The sequence below is a fragment of the Choristoneura fumiferana genome, chromosome 8 (genome assembly GCF_025370935.1).
Source record: "Choristoneura fumiferana chromosome 8, NRCan_CFum_1, whole genome shotgun sequence".
NCBI lineage: Eukaryota > Metazoa > Arthropoda > Insecta > Lepidoptera > Tortricidae > Choristoneura > Choristoneura fumiferana.
The window spans coordinates 6,425,141-6,449,061 of record NC_133479.1 but is presented as its reverse complement, the minus strand read 5'-3'; the positions used below and the strand labels follow the sequence as shown (position 1 = coordinate 6,449,061).

At 35.8% G+C, this 23,921-nt stretch overlaps 2 protein-coding genes across 4 annotated transcripts in view; one reads left to right on the top strand and one right to left on the bottom strand.

Moving 5' to 3' along the window:
- Nucleotides 1–23,921, bottom strand: part of LOC141430235 (C-type lectin mosGCTL-1-like) — a 95,482-nt gene that overhangs the window by 54,384 nt on the left and 17,177 nt on the right. The gene's annotated exons all lie outside the window — the stretch shown is intronic.
- Nucleotides 5,949–7,398, top strand: LOC141430004 (uncharacterized). Its single transcript, XM_074090536.1, has one exon. The coding sequence runs from the start codon at nt 5,949–5,951 to the stop codon at nt 7,311–7,313; it is 1,365 nt and encodes a 454-aa protein (XP_073946637.1). The 3' UTR covers nt 7,314–7,398.

Genomic DNA, 23,921 nt, shown 5'->3' with positions numbered 1-23,921 from the left:
ATAATGCTAGTAATTAAATAAAATTGAAGACCGTAGATCACAGATTGCTCAATATGTCAGTCCATTAATTTTCGTAACTTTCGGCCAGCTTTGTAGTAGATAACGATTATTAGCTTTTCGATTAATGACTAATTTACCCATTTTTATGTTTTTGAACTTTATCAACGAATTGTAATATGCGATTTTAATATCCGATTTTAGAGGATAAGTCATTTCTTTTTATGATCGAATCATTAAGTTGCTTCTGTCTGTAATTAGATAGAGTAATTTATTGGTTTGACATTTTTGTTACAAACGACTCATAAAAAGTTATAGTAGGTATATGTAGTTAATTGGCTTAGCGATTCGTAATTGTTAATCTGTTGCATTGTTATTTCTATATAGGGTTCTATCTATCTGTCTGTCAGTCATAGTGAATATACATTTCGTACTAAGACATCAACAAAATGTAACCTTTTCATCATAGGAAATTTATGATGATAATGTTTTTGTTGGCAGACTGACTGTATTTTTTGCTGTATGTTCCGGCATTGTCCCAAAATCTACAAGTTTAATTCAAAGTCTTGAGTTAATCAACTTACTGGAAGTGAAAAGTGAAATTGCAACAATTTTTATTTTAAGCCCGTTAAAGTGTCAAAAGTGGGCAAAAGATTCCCTTTTTTCACCATTCGTCCCCATCGAGAGCATCATTGCAAGTATTTGAAATTTACCACGAGCTTCTTGGTGATGGAAGACTCAATGATGTGTGTGAAGTTTCCACACTGGGCTCCAGTGGGACTGAGAATTATAGTCCTAGCATTCTCATCTTGAGGGCTCATATCCAGCAGTGGGACATAACATAAATAATATAAACGTTGAAAACAGTGGGTCTAAAGTACTCTAAAGTGGCCTCAACATGAATCTCTCACTCTCCCGAAAGGGATTTCTATCTAATCTCTACGCTACGCTACTTTTGTCGTTAAAGTATTGCAATTGATTTTACTAAGATATTACTTCTGATCACTTTTTAGCTCTTTTCCACAATAAGTGTGCCAGTAAACTTTATCAAAAAGCAATGCCGTACTTTTCCATAACTCAAGAAGAGTTTCCTAAAAGCTTTTAAAAGTGTGGATGTAAATAATGGCCACAATAGCCGGAAGCCGGCGGGTGGTTGCTCCCAATCCGTTATCTTGGTCGGACATTGGCGCGCGTCCAGCCTGCAATCTCAGGCTAAGGCTTTAGTGACAAGGGCGGAAGACTAACAATTTAGATCATCATCTACACTCAATGGGGAATGTCTGAAAAGTTTAGAAACGCTTGAAACTTTTAATATCAATAGATAACCTTTCAATTAATTTAAAAAAATGAAAGAGTTTTCTTTACCGCCAAATTACGAAAGTCCGGTCGGTTACGGGTTGTTTCATAGTTCAGAATAAGAAACATTAAAGAAAGATTTTCGAACGAGAAAAAAAAACCGGCCAAGTGCGAGTCGGACTCGCGCACCGAGGGTTCCGTACAAATATTTTTATTATATTATTTAACTAAAAATTGATGCTTTTCGCAATATGTATGTATGTCTGTAAACTCTTTATTGTACAAAATAAGTAAACAAACACAGATGACAAACAATGAAATATATGTAGGTACAAAGGCGAACTTATCCCTGTAAGGTATCTCTACCAGTCAACCTTTGAGCCTTTGAGTGGAATATTTCCTTTATCTGTGCTATAAAACGTTGCTTCGTAACAAATTTCAAGATTCTGAGTTCACGCACGGAAATTTGCAGCATAAACGGCTGTATTTTTTTATTGCGTTGGCTTAGAAGTTTGATTTTTTCACCGTTCAAAGGGACAGTAGACCTGAGTATTCGATATGAATTTCAGTATAGCTCCTATAGTAATACCTCCACGCGTTAGGGTTCCGTTTTTTTCCTTTTGAGGTACGGAACCCTAAAAAATGGATTTATATAATCACTTTGATATCTGTCTATACGAACTCAAAATCACAACATTTGTTCTGAATAATGAAGGAAATAAATAGGTAGGTACAACTCTCCGCTACGCGCCTTAGCACTCTCCGTAGCCTCGTCCTTACCCGCACCTACACTTAAGCGTAATTAGGGAATATCTGGAGCGAGAAGATTCCCTTGTTGCCGACGCAGTAACGCGAGCCTGTACCGCGACACACGTCACAACAGCTATTATACAGCCTCTAAGGTTACAGAATAGAAAAACAAGTGACGTGTGCTATTGATGTGGCATGTGGCACAGAGTGACAATACAATAACTCTTTATTGCACACCAGCACATAAGTAGTAAGCAGTAGGTACAGAATACACAGAGATTTTCTGAGGTAAACAATAGGCGGCCTTATCGCTTATGAGTGATCTCTTCCAGGCAACCTTTACAATGGAATGAATGAAGAAACAACAACAAACAAACAATATTATCTATTATGACTTAATTATGACGCAAGTTTTTGAAGTTTTGTGAAGAAAAAAAGGAACACTTATACTATGGTCACTTTGATGTTTGTCTATGTGTCTGCCAAAACTATTTTCTCAGAAACGGGTTGCTATCTGGAGCAAGATAATTGCCCTGTTGCTGACGCAGTATCGCGACACACGTCACAATAGTACAATCATTGTGTCTTAAGGGTGGTAAATAAGGAATTACGAACGAGAGTCTATTAGAAGTCCGAAGTCGAAGACTGAGGGCTTTATTAGTCGATGTTCGTAATTCTAGAAACGCCCATGCGACAAACAATGTTTTTCATCACATTTGCGAGTAAAATTGTGTATTTGTAAAAGAAAAACTAATAATTTTACAAAATTGCCGATACTGCTGGCGCAGCTCTTGGCAGCGCCAGCACCCCGCCGCCCTCCCCCTCCCACAGCATGTGCCAGACGTGCGCGCGCGGGTTCCACCCGCAGGTCGTGCAGCCCAGCTCGCGCAGCAGTATTAGTACGGGCAATGACCATTTACAGACCTTGGGTTTCATGACAAGAACAAAAAAGGGTTTTATATGGGGCATTACGGCCAAGTTAACTTGTATGTTTTGATACTGTTTACGTGTAAGTGTGATGAAATAGCATTATACGGCCTCTAGGGTTACAGAATGGAAAAACAAGTCACTAGAGATGGCGACCCCGTTGTTCATTTGTGCGTTTTTCTGTTAATTTAACGGGTAAGAGGTAACATAAAAAGTATATCAAAAGTTTTTAGCTAACCATTACATACACAGTATTCTACATCCACTGAACTAAAACCTTTTACCTTTACGCCTCCGCTACCCGCTACCCACTACCCAACAGAGGAAACAAGGTAAATTGTTTATTCACAGGACATCCGGAAAGCAACGCATGAATTAATCAATTATTTAAAACTAGCGACCCGATCCGGCTTCGTACGGGTACTAATTTCAAAAAAAGGTCTCTTATCAAAGGCACGTCACATTTTTCAGCTGCATTTCCCAAAAACTACCCGCGCAAATCCAGGGCGCGTCCCTTGTATAATGTATCCTATACATTTGAGACTCGTAAAATCTAAAAGATTTTATCACACAGACGGCGGGAAATTACTATATTTTATACTATGCACCTAATAATCATAAAATAATAAAGTATAAATTGGGCCCTACTCAGCACAATATTATCAAAACCTTCGGGTATTTTCGTTTGACATAGAACTAGACACCGCTGCTTGGCGATAGAGCGAGTAAGATGGTGGTAGCGACCCGAACGGACCCAGCACTAAGTCTTGCCCCCACAACTTGTCGATATCGTTGAATGTGAATAAAATAAGCCGCGGGCTACGCTAAATGAAACCACTGATGTGCCAAAGGAACCTTTAAAAAATTGCGGAATTTTTCATATAGGAAAATTTCGGAAACTTCTCACAATTCTGTATGGGGAAACGTTTCGTTTCTTAAATTTAAATTGCCTTTATTTCTTGTGAAAATTCTGAGAACTTTCCCAACTTTTTGGAAACTTTCTGCAACTTGCACATCTGCACCCCTGAACAACACTATCCCAACCCCATTACACACGGGTGGAACTCTAAAAGCCTCTTTGCATTGAGCCCGAGGGTGTCTCTCAGACGGCGTCACCGTGCATACCCGCCCTAAAGTCGTTACTACACCAATATGAATAAAAACCGGCCAAGAGCGTGTCGGACACGCCCGAAATAGGGTTCCGTAGCCATTATGAAAAAATTAAGTAATATTTTTCTAAGGATTTCGTATTTAATACGGAATCTTCCATAGTTTAGGTATATTTTATACCTTAGGCTGCTATTTAGTTAAACTACTAATAATTCTCAAGCAAACTTTATAGTTTTCCTTGAAAGTTTGATATATTTACTACCATCCAGATTTTTTTCAAATTTTTCTACCCACCGGTTTAGATTTTAGCGGGGGGACGCTCGATTTTAAAGAAAATTTACATTTTAAAGTTGAATATTTCACAAACAAATCACTGAATCGAAAAATCGTCTTAGCAAACCCCTAATGTTTTTAAAAGATCTATCCAACGATACCCCACACTATAGGGTTAAATGAGAAAAAAAAATCACCCCCACTTTACGTGTATGGGATACACCAAAAAAAATTGCTGGCATACTTCACATATATATCCGTGCAAAATTACAGCTTTCTAGCATTGATAGTCCCTGAGCAAAGCCGCGGACGGACGGACAGACAGACAGACATGGCGAAACTATAAGGGTTCCGTTTTTGCCATTTAGGCTCTGGAACCCTAAAAACCGGCCACGTGCGTATCGAGCTAAGCGGAAAGAAAATTATTTTGATATCGAGCTTCTCTAAAATCTCTAAATGCAGAACAAAACCCGAATTTAAATCATAAAATTATTTTGATGGTTTTTTGAAGTCAGTTCGTTTTTTTACAGGTACTATTTGTAGTTTTTGGGACAAGAAATGTATGAAAAAAACTCGTGCAAAATTGTGGCGGACAGCTAGTAAAAATGAAAAATATTGAGAAGTACTGTAATCTGTAGTACAGTCACCTGCATTAATATCTGCAACAGCGGACCGTGCAAAAATATCTGACATGTCCTACCTGCTCTAGAAATAGAATCGTATCAGATATTTATGCACGCTTTATTGTGTCAGATAGTGGTGCTGGTGACTGTACTTGAACACTTTCCCTTTGTATCTATTTAGCTGTGTAACTCAGCACTGACTGGAATTGAACCGAGCCATTACCTTCAAGAAGCTGCAGTAGTTTAGTAAACCCCGATTGAGTTGCATTTCGAAAATTGTACTGCAAAGTGGTACGTGTTTTGGTGACTGTAAAGCTAGACTGCAGTTTCGGCGCCTGACAGCGAAGTAAAGCGATTTTCGCAACGCCTCCTCGATTAAATACCCGGACTTATAGTGCTATGCTAGCCCATCTCCTACCCTGTTACACACCCCTCGTTGGAAAGAGACAGGTATTTTTGGTCTGTAAAACGTGGCTGGTTGTATTACCCTAGCTGGCATTGTGCCCGTGCTCTACGTGTCCTAACTTCAGACAAGCGTGCCTGGCGATTTACAGCATTGATTTTGCGTGAAGTTCTGTGTTCAAAAAGTTCTGTGTTCTGCGTAATTTTTTTAATGAAATTAGCTCCTGACAGCAAGTAAGAACTGACAAAAAAGTTTCAACGGTTTAGAAATGCATTCAGTTACAACAAAAAGGTATTTTTTTTTATTAGACTGGACGGCAAACGAGCAAGTGGGTCTCCTGATGGTAAGAGATCACTACCGCCCATAGACACTGCAACATATACAATGTTTTTAGCTAATTCAGTTGAGTACTTACCCACTGTTCAATTCGTGTTCAGTTCAGATATTGTTCCATTTAAAACCTAATAAGTTAATTTACATTGTACTCAAGCCTTTTTTATTGGATACCGTGTTGAAATTCTGGCTGATTTATGAAAAATAAATAACCGATGTGACAGTCAAGTGACGTTATGAAGACGTCATCGTACTTATTTATGAGCAAACGAAAGATCAAATTTTCATCACGAGAAATGGATAAACCAATAGTTTCAGACAGCAACATGTCGTTAGATAGTTTGGAGGAGGATTTCAACAAAAAAACTTCGTTGAAGGATGCAATATCTGATGATAATGTAGAAACAATACTCGTGCCATTTTATGAGAAAGATGTACTCATTAAAGTACCGAAAGACCAGATAAGGAAGACAAAACAAGAAAAAGCAAAATATGCGGAGAAACAAAAGAAAGATAATCAAATCACTAGCAGTTACTTGGTCAACAAGGATTTGCAAAGAAGCAAACGGACGACTTACTTAGAAATGTTCCGAAAACAATTTGTACAAGGCCATAATGAGAAAGCCAAGACCGAAACCGATATACGTTCTTTATCGCCTGAGTTTGGAGATACTGAAAGAGAAAGTATCGCAGAAGATCAAACAAACCCGGGTGAAGAGTTTTATAATACCGAGTCTTACAACGAAATTTACTACGAAAAGCTCCTTCAGCAACAGATGGAAGACTTAGAAGATTCTTCCGAAGAAGGTATACTATTTAACGATGACGAAGGAAATAAATCTCCCTACGACAACCTTAGAAGTGTTTCTGAAGTTTCTCCACCTCGCCGGCGCTCTAGGAGAGCAACCGTACTGCCGGCCGAAAATGTGAAGTTAGGAGGTCTAGGTCCTGATGTAGAATTAATTAAACCTAGACTAGAAAGAGCTAGAAGCCTACAGAGATATTCTGAGAAAGTAAGAATGGCAAACCGATTAAGGATTTACAAGAAATCCATTCAAGATGATGATCAGAAGAAGCAAGAGCGCGAGGCCATTGCAAAGCGACAATCTGCCCGAAGACAATCAGCCCGCGACCGTAGCGAAGAAAATGCTTCTTATTTAGTAAACAAATGTTCAGAAGAGAAATCTTCTCAACTTACTAATAAAATTTATGATTCGAAGGCAAAGTCTGCGAATGCGCTTAAATCAAAAGAGAGACATGCTTGGAAAGAGGAGATATTATCAAAAGTCAAATCGGCTAAAGGGAGAGACCTTCCAGTAGAAAGAAACAGATCTGCAAGTCGAGACTTGAGATCTAGAAATCCGAAAGGAGATAAGAAAGAGACTGATGACGCAGATGTTAAGGTACGCGTAAAGTCTAGTGGTCGTAAGAGTCGAATTCATACCGAGATAAAGCCTGAAAATTCTGAGGTTCCACCTGTCCAAATCAGTTTTCTAGTCAACTTTGGCGGCGTCCGACCATCCACCGCACTACGATCACTTGAAGAAAAACATCGCCATTATCAAGAACAAGTCAAAGCCTATATGGAAGCGGACAAATAATTTTTATTTTGCATAATTTAGTTCGCAATTTGTCATATTTATATCATGTCTGTAATAAATTTGAAATGAATATAATTTTGGATCTAACAAACGTCAATCATTGATGCAAGTAATCCACGTAACTGAGGCATTTTAATGCATGGATCCAAACTGCAACATTAATTTCAACTGCTTGCTTGTATGATTAAAGAACAAATTTACTTATGACGGTCTAAAATGTACCTAGAGGTAGTTTGTTACATAAGAAATCTCTTTTGTTTTGAATAGCTTTTGCTTGAAAACCTGTCTCTCGTTGGCATTAAGACATCACTTTCTGAAATTGATTAGACGTGGGAATATAACGCCATGACATGAAGCGCAAAACATCACATGAAAGATAAATTATCTAAGTATTTCTCTAGTCAACTTATGTAAGTATTTGAAACTGAAACAGGCTAATTTAGTCCCTAAATTAATATATACTTAACGAACTAGTATCTAGGCGATAGAGCTTCGTTCGGGTTAAAACTTGAACACACGCGATCGTTGCCCCCGAAAACCAGATAGATAATTTCATCGAAATCGTTAGAGCCATTTCCGAGATCCATGTAGTAAATATGTATACAAGAATACTTTACTTATACTTGTTTAAAAGCAATTTGTAATAAAATAGGTAGATAATAAATAACATGGCATATTAGCCTATAAAAAAAGCCGTGGTGGCCGAGTGGTTTGACCTATTGCCTCTCAAGCAGAGGATCGTGGGTTCAAACCCATCTCGATGACAACTAAAAACATAGATGGCGTTAGTATCGCTGCTTAAGTGACTAATGAAAAAAGCAAGTTGAAATGTTGGTGCATAGGAGAAATTCGTGTATTTTATCTTGATTATACAATACAGTTTTTTAATGGGAAGTCGATTTCTGACAAATGTGGTAAGAGAACAAATGTCTTGAATTCTGCAAATTATTTTTGATAACGGCAACACCTTCATTTTCACTGTTTCCTTATCCTCTATATAACCAAATGTTTTCTCCTAACTAGGTTAGCTGGAAGAGATCCCTTTTTAGGGATAAGGTCGCCTTTGTTCTCCTCTCTGTGTATTTGTATTTTTATTTTTATGTGCAATAAAGAGTTTACATACATACACCTTTGTTTACATTTTTTCCATGGGATTAAAAATCCGGGTTTACCTACTGACCGACAAACAAATAGCTGGTGATGCTAGCCGTGAAATCTGCAATCGGCTGATAAATTGATTCCCATAATTATTCTATTTGTCATGGGAGTTACGCGATCAGAGCGAAATGAAATAATACCTGTGTTTTTTCATGTTAATTTTACTTTTGGAACATATCATAGCTAATCATGCAAAACATATAAATTATAACTATCTTTCTTGAACACGAAATTACCGTGAGACTCACTCATATTAAATATATATAGACCCGGATAACTCACGTCTTAAATCGAGCTTAGCCCGAAATGTTTCGACCTGTTAAGACGTGAGTTATCCGGGTCAATATATTTACTATCTTTCTTATTCCTATGTATACAGGGTGAACCGGGGAATACGAACAGGACCAACCTAGCATTATCTTACCTAGTTTTTTTTTAAATGTTGAAAACAAAAAGTATTAAATTATGTAAAGTGCATGGTCACTGCTTAATTAAAGGTTTTACTTAATACCTAACCAACAAGAAGTTGGAATACCCCTGACTTTGTCACTTGAAAGTTCAATATCTCAAAAACGACTGAACCGATTTTGATGAAATATGTCTAAGAACCATCGCTAGAAAACCTGCTTTCAAATAAAAAAACCGCATTCAAATCAGTCCACCCATTTAAGAGCTACGGTGCCACAGACAGACACACAGACAGACATAGCGGTCAAACAACACTCTTTTTGCTTCGGGGGTTAAAAATGATTTAAGAAAATTAAGTTTTGGTTTTGAATTTAAAACCTAAAATTGCTTAAAGTGGCTCCGAAGCGGTAACGTTTCGTGTGCTCTTCCTACTCCATTTGGGAATACAGGCGTGATGTGTGTGTGTGTAAGTTTTAATTTCTATGAACCATCAGCCAAATAAGTGGTCTATCAATTTTCAAACAAGTTCCTATCAAATATAATAAAGTTGATAATCGTTTGCATGTCATAAAACAATAATGCCAATGTAAATAGTGTAGTTTAAAGAGATTCATTATTAAAACATAAGAAAGAAAATTGAACACTAATTTTTAACTTAAATTAAACTCAACATCATTATCGTAATTATCATCAGACAGAAGTCATTTAAGGGGAGACCGAGGGGAGTTTAATAATAATAATATAATAGACGTGTCTGTCAACTTGAAAGTTCGACTTTAGCGACGTATTAATTTGATAGGAACTTGATTAAAAATTGATAGATCACTTATTTGGCTGATAGCATATTGTACACACGTATACATACTAACTTATTGTAATAAGTGGTCTATCATTTTCAAACAAGTTCCTAACTTGATAATCGTTTGCATGTCATAAACAATAATGCCAATGTATGAAGAGATTCACATAAGAAAGATTGAACACTAATTTTTTTAAATTAAACTACATTATCGTAATTATCATCAGACAGAAGTCATTTAGACCTATAGACGTATCTGTCAACTTGAAAGTTCGACTTTAGCGACGTATTAATTTGATAGGAACTTGATTAAAAATTGATAGACCACTTATTTGGCTGATGGTATATTGTACACACGTATACATACTAACTTATTGTTAGTATGTAGTTTTTTTTTACCGAACAAAGTAACTATACATTTCAATACAGATGTACATATGATCTTGAAACTCGGACAACAAAATCAGGTGACTGGTGACGTAGTGACAGTTCCGAGATGAGATATCAGATATCAATCTTCATATATAATACATTCCATTAACGCATAATTTCATCAACCTATAATTACATGTAACTTTCTACCCATTAATATACCTAATACATACTCGTATTACTTCTCCTACAAAATAAAAAAGATAGAGTACCCTACACATTTCTTTTGAATACATCTATTAATCATTTATCATAAGAATAATACTCAACAAATTGATCATTAATTGCTATCATCGAATTATTTTATAGTTACTATATCATAATAAAAATGAATCGTAAAATGTGTTGCTACATTATACCTATATTACTAAGCGCAAAACTCGGGAACGGCTGGACCGATTTCACTAATTCTTTTTTTGTTGAGTTCGTTATTGTCAGGAGAAGGTTTTTGTGGAAGAAAGTTTAGAAAATTACAACAGGCGCGAAGCCGCGCGCAACAGCTAGTATCATAATAAAAATGAATCGTAAAATGTGTCGCTACTTAAGCGCAAAACTCGGGAACGGCTGGACTGATTTCACTAATTCTTTTTTTGTTGTGTTCGTTATTGTCAGGAGAAGGTTTTTGTGGAAGACAACTTAGAAAAAATACAATGGGGGCGAAGCCGCAGGCTACAGCTAGTTTTTAATGTTTTCAAGAGGTTTACGCGTCTAAATAAATTATGAGACTCTCGCATTAAAGTATAGAAAATAGATGCAATGCAACAGAAACTAAATATTTCCATAAAAAATGTTGCCATATTCAAACATTTTACGCCTAAATTATACTATCATGTGTTTAGTGTGTGTTGCAGTGTGTCTTTTGTGTGGGAGTTTTACTAATAAGTTGACTGTTTAATTTTATTAATCGATTGGTCACTTGATCAATTACATATGTAGATAATTGCACTGTCAATCTGAAACTAGATCGTCTTGGATTAATGGATGGACACTCCATGTTTCAACCATGTCGGGCCTACATACGTCTCACTGCTCGGGCATAGGCATCCTCTCAGAATGAGATAGCTTTGGCTCTCAATCTCACGTGAGCCCGGTGCGAATTGGGAGCTTGGGTTCATTCAAGTATCACGTAAAGTAAGATCGGGTTACTTTAGCCCTGAAGGGTACAGTCGATCAAATTGAATCATGAACCAGGGTGGAACTTTTGTGCTACTAATGTCATGTTGACGTCTTATGCTTTTGTCAAGGAAATCATAGTGTAATTGATTATTAAAAGGTTCCACCTGGGTCATGATTCAATTTGTTCGACCTTATTTTTTCTAGGTTTTATATTGTATTGATTGTAACACATTAACCTTATTTTTTTTATTAATATTGTTTTAGCTGACCGCCCACGCTATAGTGTATATTATTAAACCTTTCTACGTGTGGTTTTCATAAGGGCCAAAGTTACCCTTCATGGGCTCAAAGTACCTTGACCATATGACAAGCATAATCCCCACATAAAGTGCCCACAATGATCTGCTTGTACCATAGGTCAAACCATTAGTAATACCCTTAGAAATTTTGCAATATTTGCCTACTTTATTAACAGAGAAAGTATTAAGTTTAATACGAACCACAATACACAACGCGCACCGCAGGCGCAACTGTGAACAACGCTATTAATATCTGATCACCCGCAAGTAATACGTGATGTTATTCCGGTTTCGATCAGTGAAAGTGATAGTGATGAGAAAATTCGACGCATGTGGCCGAACTGAGTGGAGAACACTTTTGAAAACGAGATGATCCAGATTTTTACGATATTTCCGCGGATTCAATATGTACCTACAGTCAAAGATGAATGAATCACGTAGGTACAGTCACGAGCACCAATATCCTGACACAAAAAAGCGTCCATAAATATCTGATATGACTCATTTCTAGGGCTGGTTGGCGAGTCAGATATATTTTTGTACGCTCCGCTGTGGCAGATATTAATGCAGGTGACTGTACCTGCTGCTGATGTCATATTAACATTTCAACCATCTGCCAACGAAAGCATAGTGAAATTGATTATGAAAAGAACCCACCCTGTATGCGATTTAGTTTCCTCGACTCAACCGGTAAAGTCTAAATATGAAAAATAACAAAACACAAATACTTAAAACTGAAACAAAGCAAAATATGTCGAAAAATTATTGTAGATTTATTATAAAAGTACCTATTTAAGTCACTACCACCGAAAGTTAAATTCAAATAATGCGTTTCTTACCTTATGCTTCCGATAACGTTACTTCTAACTTTCTTCTACTTCTATAACGTTACTTCTAATATAATTTGCTTCTGATCAAGTCAATTACAATTTGATTATAACTAGTATCTTTTCTCGGAAACATGAACTGTTTTAGAAAACCTAGATAGGTAAGTGCGCCTTTAGATGTAGGTATGCATCGTGTAAGCCGCTTTAAATTTTCAATCTTTCCAAGAAACTGTGCACCGCAACGTAAACCACATTCCATTATCTAATCCTCTAGTACGTGCTTACAAACATAATATTTGAGTATGTAGGCAACCGAGCTTTGCTCGGCGTTTTTATTTGTTAAATTGTGTTTTTGGAGAGGTACGTATTTAAATAAGCTTAATAAATAGGTATAATATAAATAAAAAGAGAAAAACTAAGTCACGTGTGACCTATAGATTTAAACTCTATGTAGACCTCCAGTATACAAGTCGAGTATTTACAATACCGCTAAACCAATATCACAGCGCGTGAAATTTTCATCAAATAAAAACATTATAATTCGAAAACACATGTTATCCTAGAGATAGGACTAAGCCAAATCAATTGCTCTTCTCCGAAATCACCCACAATTACTTACGTCCAGATCGTTAGAGCCGTTCTAGACTTACAAAATAAATTATATAGGTAATACTCGTTTAAAGATAAGATTTACATAAGATACACACAGATAACACATACTAACACACACATAACACTAGAAGCTCAACACTGCAAATCATTTTATTTTATTGACACAAATTACCTACAATGTACGTAAATAATGAAAGGACCTTAAGGTCCCTTACTACTAAAACTCGTTGGACCTGTTCATGTTTATAGCGCTAAACATTTTATTAATTGGAAGAATCTTTAAGAAGCTCATTTGTAAACATGGGTCTATTTAGCTAAGCTGTAAGGAACGTCATTTAGTCTTTTTTAATAGAGGCCGTTAACGATTCTAGATAAAACCAAAATAATATACTTTTTAGAGCTCAGCTGAACTACGTAATATAGTGGTGATATTAGACCAAATTTCTAGATAGTGTCTCAGCTGCTATTCTACTATGCTCAAATTTAGCGAATTCCCTTAATTAATTAACGTCAACATCAATTCATTTTGTTATATGTATGTACTTATTTATAAGAGTTAAATTCGTTTTGCTGGTCATCCTTTGTAATCTCGATCTCTTCGAATTTAAATACATAAAACATACATAAAATCTCTATATACAGTACATGTGTTTTCTGTACTGCTTACTATGTGTTGGTGTTCAATAAAGAGTTAATAGTATTGTATTGTATTGTATAAATTTGTGAAGCCGATGTGTTATAGTTTATTAACGCCAAAGTGCTATAAATAAGACAAGGCTCTTCATGAACACACAATAAGTTTTGTGCTGCATTTAAAATACTCGTCTCTGTTAAAAGGTTAATAAGATTATTATCAGAAATTAATATAGGTATCTTGACACGCCGTACGTAATTCATTTTAATCTTGAAAAGATATTCCCATTCCCAAGGCGCGAGAGACTGGTGTCCTGGTGTTGTACCTTACGTACAATACAATACAATATAATACAGTGACTCTTTATTGTACACCAGAAATAGTAAGCGATACAGAAAACAGGTGCACGGAGATAAAATTACAAGGTAAGCAATAGGCGGCCTTATCGCTTAAGAGCGATCTCTTCCAGGCAACCATAACCTTATTGTAAATACATAAAAGCGAAATGCGAAAAAAAATGGAAATTTTCAAAATCATGATACGTTTAGTCTGTTTACCTATTGTGATCATTTTAAACCTACCAGGCATAAAGCATAACTTTGTCTTCTTACGAAATCGTGATCGTACGCCGGAAGGTTTCTGAAAGGCGCGAGCTGATCGTAAATCAGTGTCCTGAATGGAAAGTTCCATGTTACGGTTGGACAGAAATGTAACAACATCGACCATTTACCAGATATATTTTACGTAGGCCCGTCTTTAACCTATCGGGGCCCTGGCTAGGCACTGGAATAACGGGACCCCAAAGTCTACTTCCATCCATCCATCCATCCATCGTTCACGGGGCATTGGGCACGTGCCCAGCGTAAAAGAGGGGTCAAATTCTGAATTTGGTGAAAATTTTAAACATTATGAAAATGTTTTCTTACAGATTATGCGTATGTTTAGTTTGTCTGTCTGAATCCCGAATATGATTCTGGTTATTCTTCTACTAGGTATTTCTTACTATTAGGTAATCACCAATTGATAATCACTAGGTAATGGTAATTTTCAGAAACTAGCTGATTATTTTCTCGCGATCCAAATAGTTGCACGATTAACTTTAAAGGCTTTTAAATCCTTTTTATTATTCGTTTTCTAGTTAAGATTGGTTTTTTGGAATCTTTTTTTTTGTATTTTTTATTTCAATTCCAAATTTTTCTTGTCCGGGTGAGCGGTTGGTTCCAATTGAGTGCTGAAAGTTTCTCGATGAGGGCTACAGCATAGATGTCGCTAGTGTCGCTGCTTAAGTGACTAAATAAGAAACAAACAGGCTGAGATATGTGGTGCATAGGAGAAATTCGTGTCTGTACCGTTGTCCAGTGGTGGTGTAGCGGTATAGTACGCGGCACGGAATGCCAAGGACCTGGGTTCGATTCCCAGCGCTGATCTTATTTTTCTGGTTTTTCTGTGCATCTATATTTCAGTTTGTATTTTCGATATGGGTATTCGTTTTCTGTTTATCGAACAGACTTGTGAGCAGACGGACGAACAGCGTGTGTCATAAATCTGTTGTTCTCCAATTGGTACGATTCAAAAGCATACGCGTATGGTAATACGCATACCATACGGCTTTCAACTCGGACCAATTTCGCCAACGTACATTTTCAACGGTCACAATCAATCGAACGTTCGATTTCTACAACTAAGTATTCTACACCATTGAATAACTCTAAAATATTTGTACCGTATTTAGTTGTAAGATTACATACCATGTCCTCAATAATTCTTACAAACTATTCACGGTGCATGCCTTCACATACACTACATACAGTATGTGGGTAACGCTGTGACTTCTGTTATCTAATAACTTATACCAGTAATAACATAATCTAATTCGTTTGTAATTTACTGAGTTAAGGCGGAAGTGTGAAACGCATAATTTATGCATTTATATGATGTAATCGTAATAATTTTCCTCTAATTATGTTGACGCATATTTTTTGAACCCTCGAAATAGAGAAATAAAGGAGCGGCCACGCCGCTGCTTAGAATACGCAAACGGTGCGGAATCGCAGTGACGTGCCATAAATGTGACGAGTTTTGTTCGGTAAAGTCCTGACGTTTACGGCACGTCACTGCGATTCCGTATTTTAAGCAGCGGTGTGGAGAGTATGCGATAAACATGGTGCGCATATACGATGCGTCACTGCGATTCCGTACCATCACCGTTTTTTAAGTAGCAGTGTGGCCACTCCTTAAGATAGTTAAACTTTCGTCGTACTTTACTACATCCAGAGTGCGGCAACTAACAGAGTTAATCAGAGCCAATTAATTTTTAAAACATCATAATTTACTCATTTAAATTTATTTGGCTTCAAACCTACTTAATTAAGCAAATGAAGAGAATCTTTCACTATTTAATTTTTTGATAGATAGGCAATTAAAACTGATCAGGCCAATTTGATTGACAGCATAGGCAAATTATCAATTAACTTTATAAAGCCAAATAAAATCCTTTAATGAATAATACACCACCTTCAAAAAAGCCGTAAAAGGTTAACTAATTGCATAAGTTGCGTTTTTGTAAAGTCAAAAACTGGGTTAAAATGAAACCTGTCGAGGACTACTTTTACTGTCCTTGGTGTCCTTGAATTATGTGTGACGTCACACAGGTATTTGCAACTTTTACATAACCTTAAGTGCACGCTGCTGCTCTGCTAATAAACGCAATAATTACCTTACCTACTTAAGAAAGCTAAAGGTTCAAATGGTTTTTAAGCTTTGAAAATTGACCGCCTATAGTCTACCATTACCATGCATTTTGTCTTTATAACTTGCCAACTTATTGTACTGAATCGAAAATACAAACTGAGACATGGATACGCAGAAAAACCCGAAAAAGGGACCAGAGCTGGGAATCGAACCCAATCCGTGCTGCTTGCTATAACCCCTACACCACCGCTGGGCAGGAGTCTAGACACGAATTTCTCCTATGCACACATATCTCAGGTTGCTTTTTTCCACTACGCTACTTAAGCAGCAGCACTAGCTATTTTTCGCTCTCATCGAGAGACGTCACATTCTTTTGGAACTAACCGCTCACCCAGACTGTAATTTTAAGTTTAGGTACAAAATGACTAACAAAGAAACTAAATCACAAAAAAAAACTAATACTGAACACACATTTAGCATAAACAGCATCCAAAATAAATAATAGTGACAACAATAAATAAATAACATAGACACTGGAAAACATTTCTACTTCGAACGAAACTATGCCTTAAATCAATATATAAACTTACTTAGAAAAACAATAGAATATGAGATACGAAAGTACTATATAGTCTAAGGATACGAACTTCTAAAACTACTATCGAAAACTGCAATACATGCATCAATAGTTACACAATCGCAAAGTCCATTTAAATGTTGTCACCAAATTTGTTTTGGAAATTTCAGGAAATCCAAGTTTGCTAGTAACTTTCTTTAACACCTATAAAATTAAACTAGACTCAATCTTGTTGACCTCCAATAATAAAAATAGGACATCGCAATTCGCAATACAGCCTAATTAATATTTAAATAAGACTAGTAGGCGTGGCGGATCGCATTAATGAATACATACTTAATAAATCACAATAGGTATTATAAGAATTTTTATACCTACCTTTTTTGAATCAGAATAATACAGTACAGATTAAACTTACTCGTATGCACGGTTCGCATTATTCCAGTAAAACTGTTACAGTAGCATGACACTATTAACTTTACTATTAACGTAACTAAGCCGTCAGTCACGTTTATGTCATTGTCATCCTGTGGTTATTACGTTTCCATTGCGTTAACTACAAACATCAATATCAGCAACCTTATAGACATTGCACTACTACAATATTTGCTTACTACGACCGCGTCCTTGGCACAGTGACTCGTATCAATAGCATTGTGACAACGGCAGTTGGCAACTCGATTAGGATACACAAACGACTAATCCTATTCAATGTGTACTTTAGTTGCGGAACTCTTAATAAAGCTCTATGCTTTGATTGAACGGAGTTTAGTAATAAATGCTCTAACTGAGAATAAAGTCTAAAAGATGCGTATCATAATAGGAAAGGGCCAAGTGCACTGTAAAATCGGTTCCGAATAAATTTAAAACATACAAATTGACTTAAATTTTGATTATTCCTATATGAAAAACAAAGAATAGAAAAGATTTTCATTTTTTATTTTATTTGTGCAGTTAGGCCAAATTTATTTTATATCAACGGAAAAGCACCCTACAAGTAGATACATTTTGATTCTCATTTCTGTATGAAAACACACGCCGTCAAAAGGTTATCCCTATCTTTCGATCGCGTGAGGCATAAAAAGTCGCAAGTTGTACAAGGTATTACAGTAAAGCAAAAGCAACGACCTCCTTACCTTGTATTTCAGCAATTCGGGCCCACTACAAAAGTAAAAATTCCGCGAGTTGCATTCGACATACGACAATTCAATCCATACCATGTTTCTATCTTTTACAGCGCAATATATTTCGCCACAAAAGTCTCTATCAGGATATCTTACGTTGGTTTAGTTTTTTTTTTTAGCAATATTGTTAAATGTTTCTCGCGATCAGTCTGATCAGATTTGAGTGATTCCAATATGAGAACAAATCATTTGAAAATCAAATCACACAAATACAGGGGTCTAGGCTCCGAATCTTCTCCGAATACGACTTTGTCCCATTCGGTGTCAAAGTCCTTGAACGATCTCGAATAAAGAATTAGCTTAGCTATTCAAAGAGGAAACGCGCGCGAGGAAAATCTTTGGAACCATGTCTAAGGAGGTTTCTTGTCAAAAAAATACCTATGTTTAATTCTTATGAAATGTGTTTTATCTTTAGAGTAATGTTACTTAATTGTTATAATATAATTTGGGTCAAGTTTGAAGCGTAGTTACGACTTATTTACAGCTCTATATTATAATATAATTGAGTTTTTAATCTGTAGCATGCTCAGTAGTAATTTTATCGTGGGTATAAGGAATGCTTTCTTTATCTTATCATACACAATTCTGAATTAGAAACAATGTTTGCATTATAACAGCGACAAAACCTAGGTAGCTTATAGTATGAACCCTGCAAGCAGTCTTTACCCAAAAACAGATGTGTATATGTTTTACCGCTATGTGTCTGTCTGTGCCATAATAGCTCCTGACGTTGAAAGCTACTTTAATCCAGATAGTTCTTAGCTAAGATAAAAGAAAATCGGTGTTTTTAAGTTTTTTTTATTTATATATTCTCCGGCGACCAAATGTTTTAAATAAAATAGCTACAAAAGCAAGACCAAACCATTTCCAAACCACTTTCCGTATCACATGTAACTATTTCATGGAGCTATTATGGTATGAGTTAACTCATCTTTATGCAATGTCGACTTATGTTGATTTGCTTTTCGGCTACCATTGTGGCGGGAAAGTGGAGCGTAGAGATATTAGATATGCTAATATAACCTTATAGTGCGGACTGGTTTTGCTGTATGACTTTGCTTGTATTGAAGCTGCTTAACTGCTATCCTGCTCCGAAGCATTGACATTTGAATAGACACTTGGTACAACTAAGTGAGTAATGAAATAAGTATCCCACGTACTTTAAACGTAGAATGTGGAGAGGTTAATACATCTATATATATATATAATAATGATTCCTGCATTGATTCTGAAATAAGTTACAATGAGTAATATTGTGTATTTTCTGTTTAATTTTAATATAATCAATGATGAAAACGTTCATTATTATTATTATAATATTTTTTGCTTATTGTATTGTTGCGTATTATTCATATTTTTTTTGCATATGCATATATTTTTGTACATCCCTAGTAGTGTATTTTTATGTTAGGATTCTTTTATAGATTTGTGTATTATATTATTTAAAGCAATGTATGTAGCTTCCACTATCTATTTTAATTTTTAAAGTCACTTTTTGTTTGTCCTTGACTGAATGCTTCTCTCATCCACTCAAAGGTTGCCTGGTAGAGATCCCTTAAAGGGATAATAAGTTCGCCTTTGTACATATATCTCAATGTTTGTCAATGGTTTTTGTTTACTTATTTTGTACAATTATTTTTTTACAACATACATATTAATCATCTCATACCCGGTCCTTATTGTTCAATTAATTGAGTAAATGAGCAGAGCAATAATCCATACTCAATATTATAAATGCGAAAGTGTGTTTGTATGTTTGTGTGTTTGTCCGTCTTTCACGCCGTAACGGAGCGACGGGTCGACGTGATTTTTGGCATAGAGAGAGTGACATAGGCTACTTTTTATCCCGAAAAAATGCACAGTTCCCGAGGGAACAGCGCGCGATAACCGAATACCACGCGGGTGGAGCCGCGGGCAAAAGCTAGTTGATTATATGTATGCAACAAAAACACCAGTCTTTATTATGCTCAATAATTTTCACACCTGAATGCTTTGACAACTGTACACATTTTTGAGCACTTTTCGATGCATCTGGCAGTGACTGTACTTAAAAGTAACACAAGGATACTCATGTTTATCTGTTACATAAAATCCCATTGTCACACACACATTGGAGCAAGCTTGATTTTGGTACTTTTGGGTGGTAGCGTTTATGGTCATACTTTAAAGGCATATTTTAAATTGATTTGCTGAGTTTGAGACTAAAACAACGATATTAATTGTAGTTTAATATTTTTTGTTCTTTAACACTTTTACCATTATATATTACTATGAGTGTTACTTGAAAATTGTGTACTTTTACGTTGCCCCAAAAAAAGGTTTTTGACTCTACATTCTTACCCCCTGTTTCACCATCCATTGGTTAAATTTATCTGACGGATAAATGTGATGCCGTCTCTGTTTGTTTTGTTCGAATAGACGAAGACGGCATCACATTTATCCGTCAAATAAAACTACTCAATTGGTGGTGAAACAGCCCCTAAATATTTAAATTTGACTAGAACTTACGCTCCAATGAATAACCACATGATATGACTTCGTCATTTAAAAATACTTCTTTCTTGATGCAACGGCAAGACACGGTGTGTATTTCAATGAGGGCTATCGTTTTTTGTCTCACTAGATGGCGCACTGTTGCGTGAGGTTTTTAAGTATGGTTTTGAAAGTCTGTTATTACGGGCGTGAAAACAAAGTTTAGATTAAAATCATATTTGATACACTTTAAAATCGTACCATATAAATATCGAGCATGCCACAGTGTTGCATAGTCCCTGTTTTGTTCGGAAAAAAGGGAGGACAAAGGTTTCCGAAAGACAAAACTGTCTCAAAACACAGACATTCATTGCCCCGGAACGCATATTTGCCATAATTAATTTCAGATATTGCAAAATATTCACAAATTTATTCTAATTATAAATAAACCCGCGTAGCTCACCCAAAAACTATGAGATTTGACATTTCGAAGACCTCACGCTACACTAGCGCCTCTAGCGGCGAATTCATTCGCGATAGCCCTCATTAAGATTATTGAAGGCAAACCGTATTAAAAAGCCTTGTAATAACGTAAGCGAACAATGATAGCATGTCTATTCCTTTCCTGATCCGATCTTATCTCTCTTTATATAAAGCCAACACATTTCATATTATATTTCAGCGACACCAGTGTGGGAACTTCTATTGGAATTGTCCGTTTACCGGCCAAGAGATAAAGTGCTCTAGTTTAGGCTGGTTTCGCAAGCTGCATTCACAATACGCTCTCTTCCTTGTGTACGTATCGAAAGCGTCGCAGTTAGGCTCAAACTACACGGAATAATATTATATGTTTATTGCATTTGCATTTAAGTATCTGTGTTTTGAAAGGAGGGTTTTTATTTGCATTCTGAGAAGAGGCCTTAACCAGTGGAACTGTTTGATTTTCACGATATCATTCAAATACGAGTAAATACACACTTTGGAATTTATCGTCTTGCATTTCGAAACTGATGAAATTATAGAATACTTGGTTTCGTTTCAATTCAAAGTGTCCTTGCGCATAATTTGCCACATCAATCATTCCGTCATCGTATAAGAAAGTGCGAATATTGTAATTCAAATAAATACGCATACATTTATGTGCAAATTGGCCAATCATAATTTTACACAACCATTGTGCGACATTGTGACACGAATTCTATAGAATCTCTTCCTTGTAATAAACATGCAAATTTGCAAGACACATCGATGATTAAAACTTTTGGAGAATAAACGAAATTGCACGGTACCCTTATACGAGTACGATTAATTTATTGCAACATATCCTTAGATTTACTTTTAGGATTATATCGTTCCTCATTTAGTGTCTCTCTCATACGGGTTTCATTAGAAAACCATAAAAGTCGAAACCACTTGTACCAAACATGCAGTTTAAAGAATTTACATGGCAGTTGAATCAACTTTCCTGCTCTCAACCCTTTACACGTCACATAAGATTCAACTCCAATTGGGTTTCGATAGTGTAATCTAAGATTTATTTTGCTCGATTTACGATCTCGTCGATCTCATGGTGCTCAAAATAGGATGTTTGATATTTTACCTCTCGAAAATTCTAATAGGTACAGGCTATTTTGTAGGGAAACGATGTGCTGAATTTAAACAGATAGCTTCGAGTACGACAATATTTTCGAAAGTTGTAAGTTAAAATTTAAATGGTACCTACACCCGTGTAGTGTAGGAAAGAGTATAGTGTTGTATTAATTTTTCCAAACATAATATTATACGTACTTAATTATAAGTGACATAGTCAAATATCCCATATCACAATACGAATGTCATATGCATAATTGTTAATTAATTGATTGACTCAGACGTTACCAAGACGTCTATGGAGGTCCATTTATGCGTGGTTCTTAGTTCTTTTTCATCTTCTATACTTAATTTAATTAAGGTAATTATTTTCTTCTTTCAAACTCTTCGCACTTACTGCTTAGTGTAGTAAGGCACTGCACGTATCATAATTAATTATATTTAAATGCGATGTGAATAACTACAAAATAATAAAACTAAATATACTTATATCTCTTTATTTGTTACGCTTAAAGCACCTACTCAACTGATCGTGACAAAATTTGGTATGGTAATAGTTTGAGGCCTTGGGAATGACATAAAATAATTTTTGTTCTGAGAAAATGTACGGTATCTGCGGGCAGGTGCCAGAAGAATATACATATCGTCACACTTTGAAAAAAGCTCGTACATCTAAATTAATACTTCTCTAAGTGAACTTTATGAACATTATTGCAAAGGTTAATTTTGTTGACGGATTTAATTGAGATACGAGATTTTTTCAAAGTAGTGACGATATGGGATTTTATACATGTGATGTTCTTAGAAAAACTCTTCAGATTACGTTCGAACCGGCTTTCTCAGTGACATAACGAACAGCACTGACCAGCTTATGATGTGCAACCAACGTAGTCAAGTTTGCTCATAAAGCGACCATTTCCATTCATGTTTTTTTTTTATGAAACTCCCCTTATAAATTTTATTTTATCTGACATTTCTCTTTTTAATCATTATTTTTATGCCACATTTTCTACTTTTATCTCGTAAATACATAAAAGGAAAGAGAAACTTTACATCATTTACGCCTGCTGTATATGCTCGTTTTTTTTAAAATAATTTATGACGGTTGATAATCCAGTCCCTTCTATATTGCAAAATAGACTTCAATCTGTGCATTCTTTAAACTTCGTAAGTTTCACTTGCATAGACTTTTACGAAAAATGCCGGCGTTCAAGCTGCAGCATGTCTAAGTAAGTATCTGAATTTTAACAACCCTTGCAGACGTTTTTAAACTAATCTATGCAAAATCTTAAATAACATATCTATCTATCTTCTTTTTCTTCTCCTTCTTCCTAGCCTTGTCCTTTTATTTGAAGTTGGGTAAATAATTACCTAGGTATATCATTAAAAAAAGGAAATGCAAGAAGTTTCCAATTACACTGCCATTTCGAAACCGGGAAGCATTAACACGAGGTGTCAAGTGATTACGGAATTTGAACGTTTTAATTCCTTTCCCATGATGTAGAGCGTTGTAAATTTTGCTCCATTACCATACCACTAGTTCTGGTCACGAAGCAACAGCGATCGGATCTTTCTTGAGTACTTCTTGCGATTCAGTGTCCTAGTTGACTAAATTAATTAGAATTACTTACGTCTTTGGTCTATGCGTCTACAGACTTTCGCAACAGTGTGGTTAGGCAAGATTACCTGTCGCGATACTACATGGAAAGTAATTATGATTTGTGAATTACTCGTAATCACTTTTTACTTTTTTTAATTTAGTAGCTAGTTGATTTATCTATACGGTAGATTATTTCATATCAAAATATT